This window comes from Lissotriton helveticus, chromosome 6 (assembly GCF_964261635.1).
Source record: "Lissotriton helveticus chromosome 6, aLisHel1.1, whole genome shotgun sequence".
Classification (NCBI taxonomy): domain Eukaryota; kingdom Metazoa; phylum Chordata; class Amphibia; order Caudata; family Salamandridae; genus Lissotriton; species Lissotriton helveticus.
The window spans coordinates 828,158,974-828,180,132 of NC_136067.1; the positions used below are offsets into that span (position 1 = coordinate 828,158,974).

General features: G+C 43.1%; 1 protein-coding gene across 2 annotated transcripts in view; it reads left to right on the top strand.

Moving 5' to 3' along the window:
* SCML4 (Scm polycomb group protein like 4) overlaps nt 1-21,159 on the top strand; it is a 571,844-nt gene that overhangs the window by 364,666 nt on the left and 186,019 nt on the right. For both annotated transcript variants that reach the window (XM_078648414.1, XM_078648415.1), the window contains exon 4: nt 17,135-17,264. In XM_078648414.1, the coding sequence (XP_078504540.1) occupies nt 17,135-17,264 (130 nt within the window). The remainder of the gene's footprint in view (nt 1-17,134; nt 17,265-21,159) is intronic.

Consider the following 21,159-nt stretch of genomic DNA (forward strand, 5'->3'; position numbering starts at 1 on the left):
ACTCCCTGTTCGAGGTTGGTGGTGGTAGCAGGGTTGGAGGTGTTCACGTCGCTCGCCATGCTGGTCTCTGAGATTTTGTTCCACCTCCAATGGGAGGTATTGGTTATCTTGGGGGTGGCGTTGTTGGGGCTGGAGAGGTTGAAGTGGACAATGGAGTGATTGGTCAATGTGAGTTCTGTGGTATGGTTGTATTTGATGCAGTTGCTGGAGGTGAAAATTGGGTCCAGCGTGTGCCCTGAGGTGTGTGTAGGGTCATGGACGATCTGGGTCAATCCGAGGCCGCTAATTTTGTTGAGGATGTATGCAGTATTTTTATCTTTGCAGTCGTCGATGTGGAAATTTAGGGCACTAAGGAAGATGTAGTCCTTGGAGTCTAAGGCTAGGGGCGCAATGAAGTCTAAGATGGTGTTGCAGAAGCTGGAACACTGGTCTGGCAATCGGTATGCGAGAGTGCCTCTGATCGTTGTCTTGTTGTCTGTGTGGAGCTTAAAGTTGAGTTGTTCCATAGGGGTGGTGGTATTGTCAGTGGTGGTGGTACACTGTATGGTCTCTGGGTGGATGATTGCTGTTCTTCTTCCCAGCTTGTTGGTGCGGTCCTGGCGACTGATTCTATATCTGTCAGGGATTACTGTGGCAATGTCTGGGGCAGAGGTAAGTTTTAGCCAGGTCTCAGTGAGGAAGACGATGTCGGGTGCTAGGGTGGCGATGAGGTCCCATAATTTAGTGGAATGCGTGCATAGTGAGTCTGTGTTGAGAAGGGTGTATGTAATTTCTTTTTTTGTTCAGGTGGTTTCTGTGGTGTTTTCGGGGTGAGGCTGGTTGATGGGCTGGTGTATGTGCAGTGGCAGGTGAAGTGACTGTGGTGCATGTGAAAGGTCCTACTGTGGAGCGTGGGTCTGCGTGGTGGAAGTGTTTGTTACGGCATCTGGGATTGAGGGTGTAGAGCTCAGTGATGGTGTATCGTCTGGAGGGCCAAGGGTCGTGGAACTGGGTGCGGTCCAGTTGCAAACGGGCACAGATGGGCTTGCCCTTAGTGGGCCTTCACCGCACCAGCGGCGCACACATTCCAAGTGCCCATTTCGTCTGTCCGCTGCGCTGTTGCACTGTGGCCTCCATTAAATAGGTCCTGGGGCGGCGGTGCTTCTGTTTGCAGGAAAAACAGTGAGTGGGTACACCCGGGCAGGAAAACCCAGCACAGGATCAGTCTGGAACAAGCAGGAACTGGAAATCACAAGCAGGTGGCAAGCTAGGTGTCCAGGTGCCAGGGATGAGGCTTCAGATCGACAAATACAAGGGGAATGGGGCTAATTAGTATTAGAGAAAATGAAACTTGAAAAGAACATACCGGCAGTGTTGATAGCATGAAGAAATGTCAAAGGAATAGAAGATACATAGTTTGTCGTCAGAGGTGACATAGCAAAGGTTCCTTTACACTTGGCGGGGACAGTTGAAGATTGGCCCTCCCTTTGGCATTCCAGGGGTATGGACACATCTTTGCTCAAGTAAGTAGGCTGCCTTAATAAGTGGGTGTTTCAACACAAGCCAAAAGACAAGTGGCCAAAACAATGAGCAAACTGGAACCAAGCTACTTCAATTTTATATAGGGAACTCCGATCCCAGAGAAATGTACTGGGAAAGAAAAATAAGGCAACTCATTGGTGATAAATAGTGAAAACACAAAATTGTTAAAAATGATCTGCAATAGTGTTGATAGATTGCTACCGCATTGGCTGAGTCAGGCACCTCCACTGAGAACATACAAAGAATAAAAGTTAGCACATCACCAATACCTCAGTGGGGGAGCGCATAGAAGTGGCATGGAGCAATTTGTAAGGAGGGGGCACTTACTGGCTTCTTTTCTCAGCTGAACACACATTGATGCCAAGTAAATAGGCTATCATATAAGGGTGTGTGACCTTTACTCAGGTAGGAGTATTGCCTTGCAATAAAGTCAAGGTACAACTGGCCAAAACAATGAGCAAACAAGAGCCCCGTTGCTCCATTTTCATCTGAGAGCTCCCAACTTTGTGAAATGTACTGGAAAAAAGACAACGAATATGTGAAAAATAGTCAAAGCATAAAACAATAAAAAACTATCTGTTATCGTGTTAGTAGATTGCTATATGATTGGTGCCCCAGGCACCTCCACTGAGAAAAACACAAGGAAATAAACGTTTGCACACACCCAGTGCTTGCTTGCATGACCATGGGGCACTTTGCAGTTTTCACATAAATTTTTGTTTTCTGATGTCAAATTTCCATTGCTTCCACAGTAGCTCAACAGGAGTTGGGAAATTGTTATGAGCCTTTCACTTTCAAGTAGACAGATTTTATTCCAATCTTAATTGGTGATTGTTCTTTGTAAACACGTGAAATTAGTTTAAAAATCCAAGCACAGCTCTTGATTGTTTGTTGTGCCTATTTGCTTTGAGTACATTCTACATCATGAAAAACACCCTATCAATGATCAATGTGGCTCTAAGAAAAGGCATATGTTTGCATGATGACTCCCCCACCCCCCAAAGTTTTGTTGCACAGGGTCTCTGCTAACCATGCTCCAGCGCATGTGCGCTGACCCCTAAAACACATGTGCAATTGGCTAATCCCTGATTATCATACTTAACTTACCTATAAGTTCTTGATGCATGTGCCCATGACCTATAAGTTAAATGGTACTAGTAAACTGCAGCACTTTTTTGTCACACTAGAGTGACCATGTAAAACATGTCTCTGGGCCTACCACAGCAGTCAAGCATGGCTGTTTTAAAACTGCCATTACAGCTTGTTAAAATAATGCTTTTAACAGGCCTAAACTTCCCTTTTTAATACCTATAAGGCACCCCAATGGGGCAGGGTCCATGGTATTTAAAAAGCAGGACATGTGTTCTTAGATTTTACATGTTCTGCCAGTGAAAAATGTCCACATTTGTTTTTCACTGCAGCAAGGCTGGCTCTCCCATAGAAAAATACTGGTATACATTATAACACCTTGAAATGCATAACTTCAGTTTAGGAATAGCTAGAACCATCGTTCTAGGACTCAAATTTATAGGAATCCAATCTGATGGCCAACTGAGATCTTGAATAACTGTCTTGAAAAGGCCACTTTTAGAACGTTGTCATTTTCCCGACTAAAGACTCCAGTAGCCTTTTCAGAGTTAATCCCTAACTGTTACCTGGCAGCCTGCTCAGAGTTGTGAATGATTTCCTAGACCTGCCCACGCCACTATCCAAGTAGTGTCAGGCATAAAAGTGGCACCCCTGAATACCTTCTTCAGAACACCTCTGCACCGGTGGAAGACAGAAGAAAGAGTGCCTTTGCTGTTGAACCTGTGGCGAGATACCCCAGGGCTGGGTTAGCTGCCATTTGTACCCAGGACTGAGAAGAGGTCTCTACGGGTCAGTTGTCTGACTTTCTGTTAAGCTACAGAAACACAAAAGCTGCTAGAAGCCCACTCTCCTGAACAGCCCAGATGACCAGTTCCAGCTGGGCTTGCCCTAGCCCCTATCGGAGGCTACTCCTGGATTCCCGACCCCCCAAGCTTTGTCCCTAAGGGCTTGGAGCCTTTGGATAAGTGTCAGAGTGCACTTCTCCTGCCTAACACTAAATGCTGGAACTTACAACATTTTTCAAGGATTTTTGATAAAAGAACCAGAGGCTACCACCGGACCGCCGCCAAGCCACATCCGCCAATGCCGAACTGCAAGTCAGACTCAATTTGCTGGTAGCCCTGCTAAAAGGATTCTGACTTTCAAAACTGTTTCTAAGTCTGAACATAGAGGACTTCACTGTGACCAATGCTGTACAGCACCCTACTGCCAGTGACACTTTCCTAGCACTGATCTTCAGAATTTGTCCACTCTGAGTTGTCTCGTCTTTGGCGCTGAGAGTCTCAAACTTACCACCAATGCCAAACCACCCACAGAGGTCCTGCACTGCAGCAAGCCACCATCAAGGAGTCCCTCTTTGGATCCAGTTTCCACCTCGACCTACTGATGACCTCGTGGATGAAGATTTTCTCCAAGAAAAAAACCAAGCCAGAAGATAAACTTTCCCCCAGGTCAAACCTGATCCTTGTGTTCAACCCACGCTCAGCATTAAAGTTTGACTTTGACCTGGTTTAGCCTGACCAGATAACCGTGATTGGATCTTTGCATGTTTTGGCACTAGAAACATCTAAAACTTTGAAAAATCATATCTCTTGTTAACTACAACAGATATTTGTCTATTTACTAGTTAAAATTGACTCTTGTTTTATATATTGGAGTGGGAGTTTTACTCTGTTGTGTTTTCTACTTTTTAACTGTTTTAGTACTGATAAATACATTACACATGTCTCCTAAATCAAGCCTGTCTGCCCTGTGCTACAGCTACCAAGGTTTGAGCACAGGTTTAAATTATTGAGATCTAACTGGACCTCGTAAGAAATAGTGCTATTATTACCATCTACTTCATCTAACAATACACTTTCTCACAGTTGCACATCCAGAAAACTGAATAAAACTTAGCCTCAGCTGAGAAACTGAGGAACACCAAATTCTCCTTTTCTCTCGCAGTTTCAATCTATCTCTCTCTCGTCTCTCCAGTCCTCTGGCTTCAAAATTAAAAATATATGCAGAGCAGGGGCCCAACACTTTTTTGGAGCCTGCCTCCAGGTTTGCTAAATGCCAAGGCTTCTTATTCTTAACTGCACCTCATGCCTCTTTCTTCCACCAGTGCCAGTGGCTGAAAGAGGCTGGTTGAAGAAAGTCAATGTTTGCAAGAGGCTGACTTAAAGCCCCCTCTATGTATATTGCACGTAATAGGCTTGTTTGACTGCTGCACTCTCAAACCAGGCCTAAAAATATCATTAAAAGGTTAGAAGGTATATTTGCTGACAACATTATAATTTTAAAGAATATCATGGAGTTTTGAAAGCTCCTTTACCCAAAGATGTAATCAGGCTGCAAAAGTACAGGCTGTGGATCTTATGTAATTGAAGGATTGTGGGCAAATACGAGAGATGAATTAAGTGGCAGCATTAAGCGAAGGATTTTGTTGTTTCTTAAAACAAAGGAGTTACAAAATGTTCAGACATGTTTAAATATGTTTCTTAAAATAAAACACAGACGGTATCCCACTGCTAGATAACACACATTTTTCGCCAGGGGATTACACAGTGTTCCAGCTAACCCATGGTGAAGGGTGAAATTAAATTTTTTAATGGACCATATTTTACGCTGACCTTAAAGTCATTCCAAATCTAAAAATAAATGCTAGCCAGGAGCCTCAGATAGCAGCAGACTAGAAAAGAAACAAAAACTGTATGCCATATAACATATGTTGTGTAGGCCTGACTGCTTTTGTAGCTTACACACCACCTGCAAGGTCTTTCAGGGCATCCTCTCAAAGACCACACCAGGAAGTGCACATAACTCTCCAGCATTTCTCTAAATAACGTCTGGAAAGTTGAGCTTAAAAGAAACTTCCCAAAGTCACTCCTGATAAAGTGGAGAAAAGGGTGTTGCTGCCAGCCGTGGTCCTTGCAGGTAAGAGTGGTGGGGCGATGGGGCAGGGTTTGGGGGTGGAGGGGGGGGGGGGTGATTTTGACGGACTATGATGAGGGAAAAATTATTATTTATTGAATGTTCCCTCGTCATCGTCGGTCGAAATCCCCCCTCACCCGGCCCCACCGCTCGTACCTGCATGGGCCACGGATGTTCGCTGCTCATGTCTGCTCGGTCCAGAAGAGCGTCACTCTAGCCTGGAAAGCACGCCAGAGGATATTTTCCCAGTTCCCTTATGGGGATGTATGTTATTTACTGCTGTGGAGAAATAATGCTCCTAGGTATTGTGCCTGATACTGAAATGTTGCAATGATTCATTATTTTGCAGTGTGATTTGTAAAGCCTACAGTGCTTTTATGGCAATACATTTCAAAGATTGTGCTGTACAATAAATTGTCAGCATATTTTAAAAACAAATCTTAAGAGGAAAACCTCCCTCTCACAACCCCCAGAATGCCCAAGTGAGCTCGCGCTTGCTGCACTCACGGCCTCTGTGCACTATGGGGCCAGCGGTGACACATCTCCTAGGACGGATTTTAGCTCCCGCTACCAACCTGGATTGTCTTCAGGTTTATAACTGGACTGTCCTAAAGAGTTGTTCATTCAATTTCATCCATTTTTCCTTCAGGACTGCTCAACTAAATGTACAATGACTATGCATTGTGTATTACGACCCTGGTCCAGCCTTTGAAGAAATGTAATCACTCATTTACATATAACAGAAATATTATCCATTAACATTCAATGTTAACATTTGAAATTTTAATATGCCGCCAGCTGCAGAATGCTGATAAGTGTTGCATACATGAAGAGATGGACATGATCTTGTCCAGTGGTACAACCAGCTGCCTCTTCTGAGCTCTGCTCCTCCTTACCTGCCAAATTACTTGAGAAGGTCATCAACCAACAACTCACCGAACACCTCGAGAACAACAACCCGCTGGACACCTCCCAGACCAGCATTTGCACCAGCCACACCACCAAGACTGCCTTTATCATCGCCACAGAAACAGCAGAACCCTCCTCAACCTGGGTAACACACCAGCCCTGATCCTGCTCGACCTTTCGGCAGCATTCAACACAATATCCCATCACACCCTCATCAAGAGGCTCATCCATATGGGGATCCATGGAGACGCCCTCAGATTGCATCATTCCTCACAGGACGTACGCAGAGAATCCACCTACCTCCTTTCAAGTCAGAACCCAAGAGCATCATCTGCGGCATCCCGCAAGGTTCATCCCTCAGCTCCACCCTGTTCAACACCTACATGCCGCCCCTGGCCAACATTGTCAGAACATTGTCAGAACCCATGGAATCAACATAATGTCCTATGCAGATGTCAAAAAAGAATTGAATGTTCCCTGGGTTTTTGATTTCAATGGGGAACTAAGTCATTCACTCATCACAACATGTTTCCATATAGCCTATTCGCCAATTATATGCTATAGTAGAACCACAAAGACATAAACTATTTCATGTACACAAACATCAGAATTTTTATTATAAAAAGATTTTGTTTAAAAAAGTATTTGATACATTATAAGACATGAATTCATCACGATTGGTTAAAAACAATATCTGTCTATTCAGTGGTGCTTAGATTTCGGTGTTTTTGTGGTCAAATTTCTAGACACAAAAGTACAGAGGTCAACACACTTTCAAAGACATCAATTGCAATAGCAAATAATAATAAAATGTACAAAATCAATACATCCCCAACGGGGTAGTCGCGTTTCGGTGGTTATGGCAATATGCCCCACCTTCCTCAGGACAATTCTGATGTACACATATATCTCTAAAAATATCCCTTTCTGCTCAGGACATTTGATTGAAGTAAAACTTCTTTGGCGGCTTATCGTAGTCTCGCTCTTCTGTGTTTAAGCAAGGCACTTAATATTGCTCGCAGTGTATATTCTTTTCCATTTCTCTGGCAGTTATGTTCAATTCTGCCCTTAGTTAGGGTAATCAGACGTTTACATCGGTGTAGGCTTCTATTAGGTTGTCTCAGTGATTTGGATTTATTTAATCTATTTTCCTTGAGGTCTTTCTGGTATGGTTGTTTCCAGTTTACCGTTTTTATATTTTGAAATTTTGCTGATTCCAACTCTTATAGGATTGGATATAAGTTCCTGATATGGTTAAACCCTTGTTACTCATGTAGTAATATGGACTTCCTTCAATTGTCCTTCTTGACAAGGGGCTCGTATTGTCGGTTATGTAACTCCTCCACCGATGTATCCCAATATCTCAATTACCGAAAAAGTGCAGATGTCACCCAGCTCATCATTCCAATCTCAGAAGACTCCTCCACCACCAAGACCAACTTCCACAACTGCATGACGAGCGTCGCTGACTGGATGAAGACCAACTGCTGAAGCTCAACACCGACAAGACCGAAGTGCTGATCTTCGTAAACAACATCTCCAGGCAGAACGACACCTGTTGGCCTGCCAAACTCAGACCCTCACCCTCACGGACAGACCATGCACCTGCTGACTCAACTACGCCAATGCACTCATTGCAGGAATCTTCATCCAACTCCTGAAGAAACTCCAGACCATTCAGAACTCAGCAGCTAGGCTCATCCTGAACCTCCCCAAAAGTACCCACATCACCCCCACCTCAGGAACCTCCACTGGCTCCCCATCCAAAAAAGATGCCAATTCAAGATGCTGACACACGCTTACAAGGCCCTCCATCAACAGCATGCATCAACCATCACCTGAATTAACACCAACCTTTCAGACACCGGCACTCCGTCGACTGCGTGCACCCCCTGCATTCATCAGAGCCACAGCAGAGGTTGCTCCTCTTCCTACATCACCTCCAAGTCTTGGAACGACCTTCCCATCCACCTCCGAATAGCACCTTCTCTCCCAGGATTCAGAAAGGGACTCAAGACATGACTCTTCAACCGACAGCAGCAAGACACCGGTGCTTGGATACCCTCAGAGGTGATTAGCCGCGGTCTACAAATCCTGATTGAGTGATTTACTCATTTATAGGAACAGCAAGGGGATATTGATTTAAAATAATCATGCAACTTAAAAACAATTCTGAAAAAGATCTGCAAATCTTTCTCCTTCCGCTGTGAAGCAATATTATGCACAAACGAAACTGTTGGTGGAAAAAAAATCAGTTTCAAAATCTGAAGCCAGTGTGAAAGGCAAAATATATTTGGCTCTTGTGGCTGAAAACCTGCCGTGTGAGGTGCTAAAATGCTGGGATGGAAATCAGGGAAAATATTAGAGATAGCTGGAAATCGTTTAATAATATAAACTTATGCGCTAGTATAAGGGAATCCATAGAATACAGACTTGGGGCCAGATGTATCAAGATACACTTTTGCGATTCTCAAATAGCGATTTTTTGAGAATCGCTATTTGAGAATTGCAAAATGGTATGTTTGTAGAAATTCGCTATTTTTTGTGATTTCTTAAAATTCCTTAATTGCGATTAGCAAATTGCTAATCGCAATTAAGGAATAATTTCCCATTCATTTTTATGAGCCAGGAGGCCCATAGGAATGAATGGGAAATTATTCTCAATTTGCGATTCGCAATTTGCTAATCGCAAATTGAGAATAAATTGAAGGGTGCAGGGGTGTCCAAAGGACACCCTGTTGCACCCCTGAAATAAGCATGGGTGCACATGTGGTGCACATACATGCCCTAAGGGCATGTATGTGCATCACATGGCACTTTGAAAAATGCAAAAATGGGCATTTTTCAAGAAATTCGCAAATTACCACCACTTGAAGTTGGTGGTAATTTGCGATTCCTTAGGGACAATTAGCAATTTGTTTTTCCTTCATACATTGCATTTAAGGAATCGCAAATTTTGCGATTCCTTAAATGCAATCGCAAAATAAGCCTTCCTTATTTTGCACTGAAATTTGCTACATACATATCATTTTGCTCAAATGAGTTCTGCGAATTTCGGCGTTTGCGAACACATTTGAGCTTCATACATCTGGCCCCTAATACTTAGAATATTCTACGAATCTGTGACAAATATTACAGTACATAGCCACCAATGTGACCGGACTCAAAGTGGTAGACATTGCTTATAGCTTGAGAAATGGGGGACTGAAGGCCAAGGAAAGCCGAGGGAACAATACGCCTTGGATGTGAAAATTCACAAAGAAATGAAACTCGTTTCTTCTGAACACAGTGTCATCCATGAAGCTAGGTGATGACATCCTCCTCAATGCCATCTGCACATGCACCACAGAATCATGCAGGTAAAGAGTCCACAATCTTGGGAAACTCGCTGCAGACATTCTTGAGTTACTTATGTGCAGGTCAGTTGGTCTACATTTCATTTCTTGCATTTGTTTGGTGAAGCAAATGCTAGTACAAAATTGCACTGGCTGTCTGTGTAAGCAGGCCAAAAAAGACCTTCAATTTGACACCTAAAATGATCGAAAACTACAACAAACCAATCAGAATAGCATGCATACCTTGCAACAGTATTTTATTTAGTTATTTATTAATTTTTGAGTTTTATGTGGGGCTAGCTAGCCCCGACTGAGTGTATCAGAGCGTGTTACATGTTATGTGATTACTTTTACAAGAGCTATATGAGAGGATTCGTATGAGCCAAAGTTGAAGAACAATACAGCATTAAGAGGTTACATTTGTGGGAAGAGGAAGCCTGCTGAGCTTGAGAAGGTATACCAGAATATTGCGGTCATATTGTCTGACCTAAATAGTCTTCAAAAATATTGCCTACTTGGTGTTAATATTAGAAAATCTGGCCACGAATGGAATTACATTTTCACTACCAGAGTAGTGAAGCTACATGTCAGGCTGGATGCTGTTCTAGTTAGTGCTTCTGCCCGGCTCTGACATGCCTGTGGTCTTTGCATCCTACCATAATTGATATTCACACTCAGCCCAGACAGCCAGGTCTGGAGGCATAGGATTCACCCAGCGCTGACTGAGAAGCTTGGATTTGTTTTTTGTCTTTACATGCTCACACGAATCAAATCATTTCTCTCTGATAGCATTAGGACTTTGGATGCGTGCTCACGTGCTTTACCCCTTTTGTTTCGGTGCCGCTCTTTCCGTATCGTGCATTCCGGGTTACACAGTTGCCTTTTGGAATTTTTGACACCATTGCTGTACAGAAAAGTTAGATAATTTTCAGAGTCTATTCAATTCAGGCATTCTTGTTTTCTACACAGAAATATCATTCATTTCAATTTGATTAACTTTACTCACAAAGGGCCTTATTACGAGTTTGGTGGACGGGTTACTCCATCACAAACGTGACGGATATTTCGTCCACCCTGTTATGAGTTCCATTATTTTCCATTGGATATAATGGAACTCGTAATACGGCAGATGGGATATTGGTAATCAGGCCCTTAGTATTAAGGTGTCTGCAATACAAGTAAAAAAGAAGTTTAAGCTATTACATATTAGATGTTGATGTAGCTCTTGTAGCCTTGCGGTCCCTTCGTTTGTGCGTTACTGTACCTGCCAGGGGGAGAGGCTGGAGGGGTCCCACTAGTCTCCATGCCCCGTCTATAAGGGTGCCCTTGGGGGACACCCTGACTGTAGTCCACCTCCATATAGTCAGTGCGCCTCCCGATACCTCCTTTACCTTGGCCCCACGTCTGTAAAATGGCGTGGGCAAAAAGGCACAGTTTTCCTTCATTAGCATGGGGCACGGTGGAACATCCCCTAAAGATCATGGTAGCTCAAAATTCGCACTAGTGTGATCCGTAGTATAGAATGGGCCACACAAGTATCAGCAGACATTCTATAATCCCATAGTGCTCCACGAGTGCAAGAAGTGGGAAAAAAGCCCATTGCACCCCACCAGCCAGGGCATTGGGCACTTCCCCTGGAGGCTGGAAGGGTAGGGGCCTGCTTTGCCGTGGTGGGGGCCGGTTTTGATGTTCTCAAGGAGGACTGGTCCGACAAATTTGCCAGGGCTGCTTTGAGTTCCCAGTCCGGACCTGCCGCCAGTGCTCTTTGTAATACGGTCCTTGATGTTCTCAAGCATTTCTTCTGTTTGCCCCTTGACTGCATCAATGTCTCCCACATTTAACTCTTACAAGCTAAGAATGCACCACTGGCTTGGACAGCACGGTAAGGTGGCCTCACTATGATCAGTAAGATATTTTGCTCACGACACTGATGAACACAGTCCTTCTCTAGAGCAGCCCCATCCCATTGGCACTTCCTTACAGTCTCCTTGAGAAGCTCGGATACACAAATGCAATTCTGTAAAAAGCTAGTTACTCATTCACTTATGCTCTACCTCGATCATATATTTACATCACTCTTGTTTCACCCTTCTTTATTTTGACTTCTGTGTTGTGTTATCTCTACGTAGCCTACTGTTTCTGGACTACCTTTTATCTCCCTCTATCTTACCCCGATCTTACCATAAGCTGCTTCCTCTGGTGCGTTCTTCCCACCTCACCTTTATCTGTGTTTCACACGTATTTTTAATTCCTTTTCTTTTGAAATTGTCTCATTATTAAAATTGCAGTTGGTAAACTTATTGCATTTCAATACATGCAGCTGTTATTATTTCTCAAGCTATGGTGTCCTTGTACCTTTCATTGATATATCTTTTATTTTTTCTGTACTCGATTTTGGGGTACTGTTGTTCTTGCTCATATTATTGTCATTATTTTTATTTCAAGACACAGCCCTTTATTGGTATGTCAATTTAAGTCTTTAGGCAAGTACCCCCTTAAATACTATGCAAATATTATTTCAATAAACACTTTTGAAATGAAAAGAAAATGATTAGTCTATGATGGAGAAGGTGATGAAAATGGATTGCCATCGATCAACTAATATGGACACATAGGTTACTAAATATTTCCTGTCACTCAGACCTTTCATATGTCAGAACTTTGCAAAACATTCAAAGACAAAAAAAGACAACATTATACTAAATGGTTTAAAATAATTTAGGCAATGGAAGAATAACAAAACCATGCAAAAATGTACATTGTCAGCAGCATTAACTATGGCAATTCGTGGTGAGAGTTTAGTGTCAACCATCAACCACCTCTGGGGTTCACTACCAAGTATAAGCATGACAAAGGACAACTTCATAGTTTACCATGGCTATGCGACATGTGGTGTATGTGCTTGCATGAGAGAAAGTCTGGGAGATGCTGAGGGGAGAAGAAGCCAGCTGCCTTCCATCTTAAACTGGAAATGAGGCTGGGTACAGATTGAGAAGTGAAACAATGGTCACAATAGTTAAAAGTATATTTGGATAGTTGGGTCAAACTATCTGCCCGTGACAATTTCTTCAAATAAACAGGAACATATGAAGTAGATACTGTGAGTTCTGCTTCACCATCTGGCACAAAGAAAACACCCACTGAGATGAAACTCAGGGTAGCGCTGATTCCCAGTAAGTTCAACTTTAAAAAATCTTTTGATAAAAAATATGGCCATCCATAGTGCTAACATGATATGGAAAGGACTTCCACGGCAGGATAGCATATATCACAAAAGAAATAATAAACGACAAATTAGCACATTTGCCACCCCAAGAGGATAGAAAGGTACAGTGGTCATAATTTGGCTAGACGTTCCATTTGTAAGAGCTGAATGGGGACCATACACTTGCCTTGAATTTAGCACTCTTTATGAAGGGAGCTGATGGAGTGAGTGCTGTACATAGCAGATACTAAAGAGGAAAGGAGGATGCCAATTCAGAAGCCCCAGTATGCGCCATAAAATGCACGCTGGTAGACGGCCATCTAAACTATTAGAAAATGTAATAGTAGAAACAGAGAAGTTGCTATAGAAGCACTCAGATGTAATGTCATAGGTTATAAAAGTCACATTTAACCAAGAACTTAAAATGAAGAACTCGTTAGTGCTGTAGGGCAATGAGAAAATAACATTTTCACCAAAGGCACTGAAACATTCTGCCACTGCATTTTCATATGTTCTTGAGGAACATTACATTATTACGAAATATGAACGTATACCTTAGAGGATTTGGCAAATACAAATGAACCAATACCTCAGGAGCCACACAAGTGAGTTTGCATGCCAAGGAATAAAAAAGAAGAGTAACTAAATCATTGAAAATCTATGATAGAAATTAATAGATTCAGACATGGTCCAAATTGCCTATGTCAACGTGGACTTAGGGACAACCCTATAAGTGATCATTTATGTTGATGGTGCCAAAGGTCACATACAGATGCAATAAATCAAGGCAAGACCGAGATACTCTATAATGGACTTAAGCACCCAGCTTCCTGAGCAGAAGTCCAGCTCTCTTATGATCAAAATAATATTTAAAGAGTTCTGTAGCTCCTGCGCCTTGCATGCCAGGCATACAAGTTCAAAATCGATAATTGGCAAAGTCCTAGACAATGTTTTACCAAGCAGCATCTCTGACTCTGACCAATGACTCACCAGCTGGTAATCAAATGTTGAAATAGGTCAACATGCCAGCCACTGCATTAAGTGAAGGCATCTTCCATTGTCTACACTGCAATTTGTTTTTAGCAGTGTACAGAAAATATAAACAATCAACTTGCATTTCTTTCTTTCTTTCTTTTTTCTTTCTTTCCTTCCTTCCTTCTTTCTTTTTTTTACATAATGACAGATCGTGTATAACAAATCAATGAGCAATAACAAATATGCAACCAGGGAATATTGAAGGCATAGCACCATACTACATATTGCACATTGGGTAAGCACACCGTAGTGTAATTTTATTCAAAATGTGCATTAATAACATCCATCCAGTGTGTAGAGCTAGGGGTACAATGTGGTGTGTCAGGGAACTCATCTGGTATCAAGCCACATTACATCTTAACACATAGAGTTCTCCATGAATGTCAGTGCGGTGATAAGCTAGACACCCTGGACTCACAACCCTCAACCGGGCCATGTGAGATTGATTTTATCTGCAAGGTAGAGTGAATATTGGATGTCATTGCAAGAAAGGCGAAGTAACAGAACTTTACCTCATGCAAGCTAGTCACCGGGAGCCAGAGGAGTTCATGGAATGTGGTCATTATTTGGTAATGCTACTTTAGTGTTTTGGCAACCATGTTTAGGGTGATCTTCAGTGGTTCTTGACATGAATGTGGGATGCTAGAGGATAGGTTGCTCCGGCCGCCCCAGATGGGAGGCACCAATTTACTTGATGATATGACCCAGCTATATAATGATAGTAACCTGATGTAAGATGACACCGATCCCTGCTTATCATGCAGAAAAAGTGTTATGATATATTGTTTCGCATTGGTGTAACATGCAATTATCCCTAATGTGGCTTGGTAGGATGGTTGTATTGGACATGTAATAGCACTGTCCAGACACATGATGGCAGTACTTTGACATATGGTGGTTGTGCCTCTGACTTTGATCACATCATCCTGCAGTAAGATCTTACCAAGCCTGGTCTACAATCCAGTATCTGACATATGACTGCACCTTGGAAGCAACCCAGACTAAATATGGTAGCACCCCTGTAAAACAGTATCAGTGCCTTGCCTGTAACCGCAGTGACAGCAATACACTGCATGTGATGGCGGTACTTCTGGCACATAATGACTGTACCTGCACCTCTGATATACCATGGTTTCAACCCCCTGCTTAAATATGCCCATACCCCACCACTGCATTATGAACCCTTAGGCCTGTCATGACTTATCCTAGTTAATGTATAGTTGATAACTAAAATAGAATTTCAGAAATGTTAGAGAGAGTTTTAATTTGCCTATGCATATTGTCAGATATTTTACTACTTCAATATGTTCACTTAATTTGATGTCACTAGAACCTCAAACCATGTAATCGTAGGATTGTGGCTGTCTCTACTTTGTTCGCCAAGCGGGCGGTGGCGCAATGCTGGGGTGCTAAAACTACCCCGACAGTGAAAAAGTGAGTCCGAGACTTGCTATATTGCAGGGAACAATTGGGGACCTATGCGGAGGAACTACCCGTGCCCTCGCGGCCCAAGGACTTTTGGGCTCCACTCACGGGGTACCTACTTGGAAATCCTGATTTGCAGTAAACAGTTGTCATAATGTGCTGGCTGTCCAAGTTGGTGGGATTGGGACTGCCATTGAGGACTGGTATGAGTAAAAATGTATAAGCTGCTTTGGGTTCAAGAATAACACTTACAGTGCCGGGAATAGGGGTGGGGTGGGTGGTGGGATTGTTCTTTGAGGTGTTGTTTCCAATGTAAAATTACTGTATTGCTCCATTGATACAAATGACTTGATTGGCCCCTCCTACGGGGCGTTGTATACTCTTGTTACAATAAAAAGTATATATATATATATTATTATTTGATGTCACTGGGGAGAAAAGCAATATGGTGCTACTTTTTGTGATGAAATTGGATTAGAAAAGCATGTCATTATTCGTCCTGTGACATCTTAAGGGGTGAAAAGGTGTGTGATGTCACTTACACTACCGAATGAGGGTTTTGTGAATTGACGTCACTTCCTTGATGGATTGCTCTTTCATTCCTCCAGACTGAAGGCAGCACTTCCTACATTGGGAACAAGGTGGATCATTATCCTGGAATTGCGCCACTTGGACTTTTATACATACTCTAATGAATCATCGTTTTGTGCATTCTCGGCATTAGCAGAAGAATAATATGATCTTAGTCCACGAAGGGATGTTTGTGGCCGAACATTTCGAAATAACGACCAGTTTGAACTTATGACAGGTAGTGGGCTGGGACAAAGAGAGATTTACACCTCGTAAATCCTATCTTTGATGCATCATAGGAAGCTACTAGGCGCCATATGTATCAAAAAAGCATTTTGCGAATTCCAAATGGCGATTTGTACCGAATTGTTATTTGGTAATCGCAAAATGCTATGTATGTAAGGAATTACCAAAGATTTCGCAATTTCTTAATATTACCAAATAGCGATTTGCTTAAATAGGGAATCGCTATTAGGTAATACTACTTCATTTGTTTCAATGGGCCGAAAGGCCCACAGGTGCGAATGGTTTTGCATTAGCTCAATTGCGATTACTTAGTTGGTAATTGCAAATTAGGTAATGCAAAGCCAAGGGTGCCAGGGGCCCTAAGGCCCCCAGAGGCATCCCAAAAGATAAACATGTGCACATGTAAAGAGAACACATGCCCTAGGGGCATGTGTGCACTACATGGCACTTTGAAGAATGCATTTTTCAAAATTTGCACATGGTTCCCATCGATTTGAAGTTGATGGTCATACCATTTTCCTAAATGCTCAGTTTGCAATTAGAAAATGCTTGGTACATGTGCTAAGAGAATCTCACGTTGCAATTCCCTATTTGTAGCCGCAATTTTAGGTAATCGCAATTTTTGCGATTACCAAAATTGCGACTACAAAGCCTTTCATACATCATGAAATGCTATTTTGCCTTTGCAAATAACCAAATTTTGCAATGCGCACCATTTGCGACTGCAAAATTGTTTCATACATGTGGCTCTCAGGGACTCTCAGGTTTTGGGAGATAATAGTTAATGGGGGTACCTTCTGTAATGAAAGCGCATGAACCAACATCACTGTAAGATGGGTTTGACTTCCACTCTGTTAATCGCTGTCCTTTTTATGATTTACAGCTGAAATCCCGTGTTGTCATGACTCCTCTGGCCATCTCTCCTCCGCGAAGCACACCCGAGCCTGATATTAGCTCTATTCCTCAGGATGCCGCAACCATCCCCAATTCAGCCACCCCGCAAGCTCTTACAGGTACTGCATGCTTATTACAAACTGTTCAAGTTCTATCACTACACACCATTAAGAAATTCTAGATTTGATAATCCCTGGTAAAATGGTAAATGAGTTGCATGCATTGACAAAACTATTAGAGCCCTTAAGAAAAACAAGTAACAGTTGTTTAGAAATGAAGACTAGGAGTTCCTGGAGGGTAAGCAAGATGCTCATTTGTAGCTCTTGCCTATTGTCGCTGGCCTATTGTGGACGATACCAATACTTAATGTGGGATTTAAGCCACGCTATTGCAACCATCAGTTGACTTACTTGTCTATCCCATTTAATTGCTTCTTATTCTATGACTTTCTTTCCTCTTCTTGTGTTTGTCCTTCCCCTGGAGCATAGTTCTTTACCAGCCTTTTGATTGGATGACTCTTACAGTGAAGGCCAGAAGATAGGGCGTCATCATGAGCAAGATGAGCAGTTTATTTATGAATAAACTAAGTGAGGCAAGAGCAGCAGAAGGAACAACATTGCCACCCCCAACTTCATGGCAATAACTGCCAGGCCGTGTCTGACCATTCCAGAACCCCCGTCCACACATTTAACAAGAACTCTGGAATGACCAGGCACGAGTCGAGCAGGACATAACAATGACTTGTATCCTTGTGCATCCAGGAACTTCAATTTTCTTTTCCTTTGAACATAAAATGGGAGTACATGTGTTATCCTGCTCTCGCTTCCCAGATTTCTTATTCTCCCTTCCCATCCTGCCCCTTAAAACACTACCTATTTCTTCCGCCACCTACACCTCAGCTCATTCACTGCTTACCCAACTTGCCAGTAGTGGCTGATACGGAGCAGTAGTGATGGTGGGACGGGGAGGGTGGAGATTAAAAAAATAAATAAATATAAGAAAGGTAAAAAAAGAAAATTGCACTTACCTGCTGGCCGCCGTCTCTCCTCTGTCCTCTTTGATCGATGCAGGATGCGCACAGGCTCCCATACTCCCCATAGCCAATCACGATGCTACTGTCATAAGCAATACTACAGTGTCATGATTGGTTTGAATGGCCTGTTTCGGCGCCAAAACAGGTGGGGAGAGCCTGTGCATGTTCTCCACCTGGCTATGCAATACAGCCGGGTGGAGAACATACTAAGTGCGCATGTCTGTTTTGAAGGCCCAGGGCGGCCAACCAAACCATCATGCACACTTAGAAAGGGCCCACCACTCCTCCCCCTCTCTGTCGGCGGCCCAGCCCGCCCCGCCCACGCCTAAAAAAAACACAACAGAGCCAATACTGAAAATTATAATAGCATGATGTTATTATCATTTTCTTTTTCCTGTGGGGCGGAGCCCCTCCGGAGCCGTCGCTGCATTTTGCTTGCGTGTTTGAATGTATTTTTCTGTAAATTGAATGCTTCCACCAGCATTCTCTGCTCAATGTTCAGTTGTTCGCCCACCTCTCCCACTTGCTCCGCCTTTGCTTCCCATCCCTTCCCTTTGCCTCCTGCCTTTCATCGTTATGTTTCTATTTTAATGTAAACATTATTAAACATTTTCAGAGGGATCAGCACCTGCAGTTTGTTACTGGGCCTCTCCTTTCCTTTGAATAGTGTTATTAGTGTGTCCCTGCTCACTCCCTCATTTTCAGTATTTCTTCTATGGGGAAAGTAGGGGTGACTTCAAGTCCAATAAACTGCTGCTGGCTGCAGTAGCAGATTCTTAATGGCACTCACGGTCAGCACATCACCTCTGACACTGATGACCACAGAGCACCATCCAGCCCCTACTCATGTGGCGGGGCTACAGAGCCAGTCAGTTTCAGAGCTGCATCCCCACCCCCTTTACCTCTTACATCGCAATAATGTTCTCTCCTATGGGATTCATTTATTACTTTTACATTGCGCTGCTCTGAATGCCCCAGTTAAAATAAACTCAGCTCAGGACTCGGAAATATGGCGCTGTCAGCAAGCCTCAGCTATTTACCTTTTCATCCTGCAAGCCCATGCTACTGGCCTGTGTTTTCATTTGCCGCTCTGTACTGTTTTAGAGCAGCACTGGCTTCCTTGTTTTATAGACAGGGGCGTAGCTTTGGGGGGGTTAAGGTATTACGCCCCGCCACCCTAAAAAATTTTTTTTTACAGTAAATAGTTGAATACAAGTGCTTTAAGTCAGATATGGCGAGGTATCTGTTAGATTTCTCTTGGCATTCGCATAAACACATAAATAAACACATACAGTTTCTCTCTTATCCGTGTTTTTGTTGGTTAGTTTGAAATATATTGTCTATTAAGCACTTCTTACACACTGCCCCCCCACTCCCCCCATGCCCTGCTTCTCACATGGTGTATTTTCACAAGATACTCCAGAGTGATTGTTGGGAAATCTGAAGAATCTTACCCCCCAAGCTACACCCCTGCTTATACACGTGATACAAAGTCAGTCTTTGCACCAGTGCTTAATTTGAGCCAGTGGTTTCCGGTGCTCGGCACTGGCACTTGATTGGTTTTTGGTGCTGGGCACCACATAATTGTCAACAGCACAGGTATGACTGTGTACCACATGGTGGCGCTGCTCATCCAATTTAGAGATGAGCAAAAGAACGGTTGTTTAAGAATGCAATATATATTAAAATTTACTAATACCCACCTCCACAGCCATTCCTTTAGTTATGTGGACCTCGGATAATCTGAACTGTCGCACTTGCAGGCGAGAGAGATGTTTTGGTACCGTCAGAGGCAGCGATGACGGGGCAATAGGTGGTGCAAGTTGCAGTGGCCGCCTGGCCAGAGCCCTGGCACTTATTATTTTACAAATTAAACACTGCCACTGCACACAGTATTTTAATGAAGCAGCAGCTGCCGCTCATGTGTCAGACAAACCCTCTCCTGCTTTTCAATATTCCCTTTATGTGGTTTGATGTTTATAAAATAATCAATCTCGCGAGAGACAGGGAGGGATGGCTGCTAGTTTCCTCGTCCTCTCCTCTCTTCTGCCGTGAGTGAAGTTGCTAGTCTGGTGTTGATTCATGTGGTGGCTGAGTTCCCCGAACAGGATGTTGTGCTACCCAGCACTGTACACACTGACGCTGTGTACCCTGCCCAGTGCAGTAAGTAGGTTGAAAAAACCCTGCGTGGAGTAAAATAAACCAAGACGTCTGCTCTGCATCCTCGGTCAGAAGTGGTAAGGTGCGAAGATGCAGCCGCCAACTGGTTGCAGGCTCAGCCAGCAAATCAACACTAAGTCAAAGTTTCCTAACTTCACAACCTTTGAAGCTCATCTGAGCCTGTCATGTGTGAATTACCTGAGCTTGGAAGTATCTGCTGTGTAACAAGACCATTAAGTTCACTAATCGCTTCCCTCGAAACAGGAAATGTGTAAAACAGGGCCAGCTCGGGTGTGAACTAACAGGAGGGGTAGCCCCACCTGAGACACTTTGGTGCACCTGCCAGCGAACCTGGTTTCTGTCAGCTTTGCAGAACACGAAGACTGCATGTGAAAACACGTTTTAACTCTGTAGCTTCTCATACCATTTTAATGTTTACAAGCGCATCTTTACATTCAGCCCAACATCTTTGCAAAGTGGATGGAGAGAGGATGTAAATAAACCCAACCCCATTTCTTATAGCTGGGCCTATTGCCCCAAATTATACTAGTGAACCATTCCAGTAGGCTTTTGAGCCTGGAGTCATAGATGGGTGGTGAATTGCAGAACCTCACACAGCCGCCATCTTGCTCCCATCGTGCTGCATTCTTGTAATTGAACTTTCAAATATAATATAGTGAGCATGAGTTCAAAATCCAAGAATGCAGCCTGCTGTTATTATGAGGCCTGGTGAAAAGTGTTTATCTGTGCTGTTTAGGATCTCATTGGGATCATATGAAGGCCAATTAAGGACAAAAGGATCCTTTTTGAAATGGATGTAT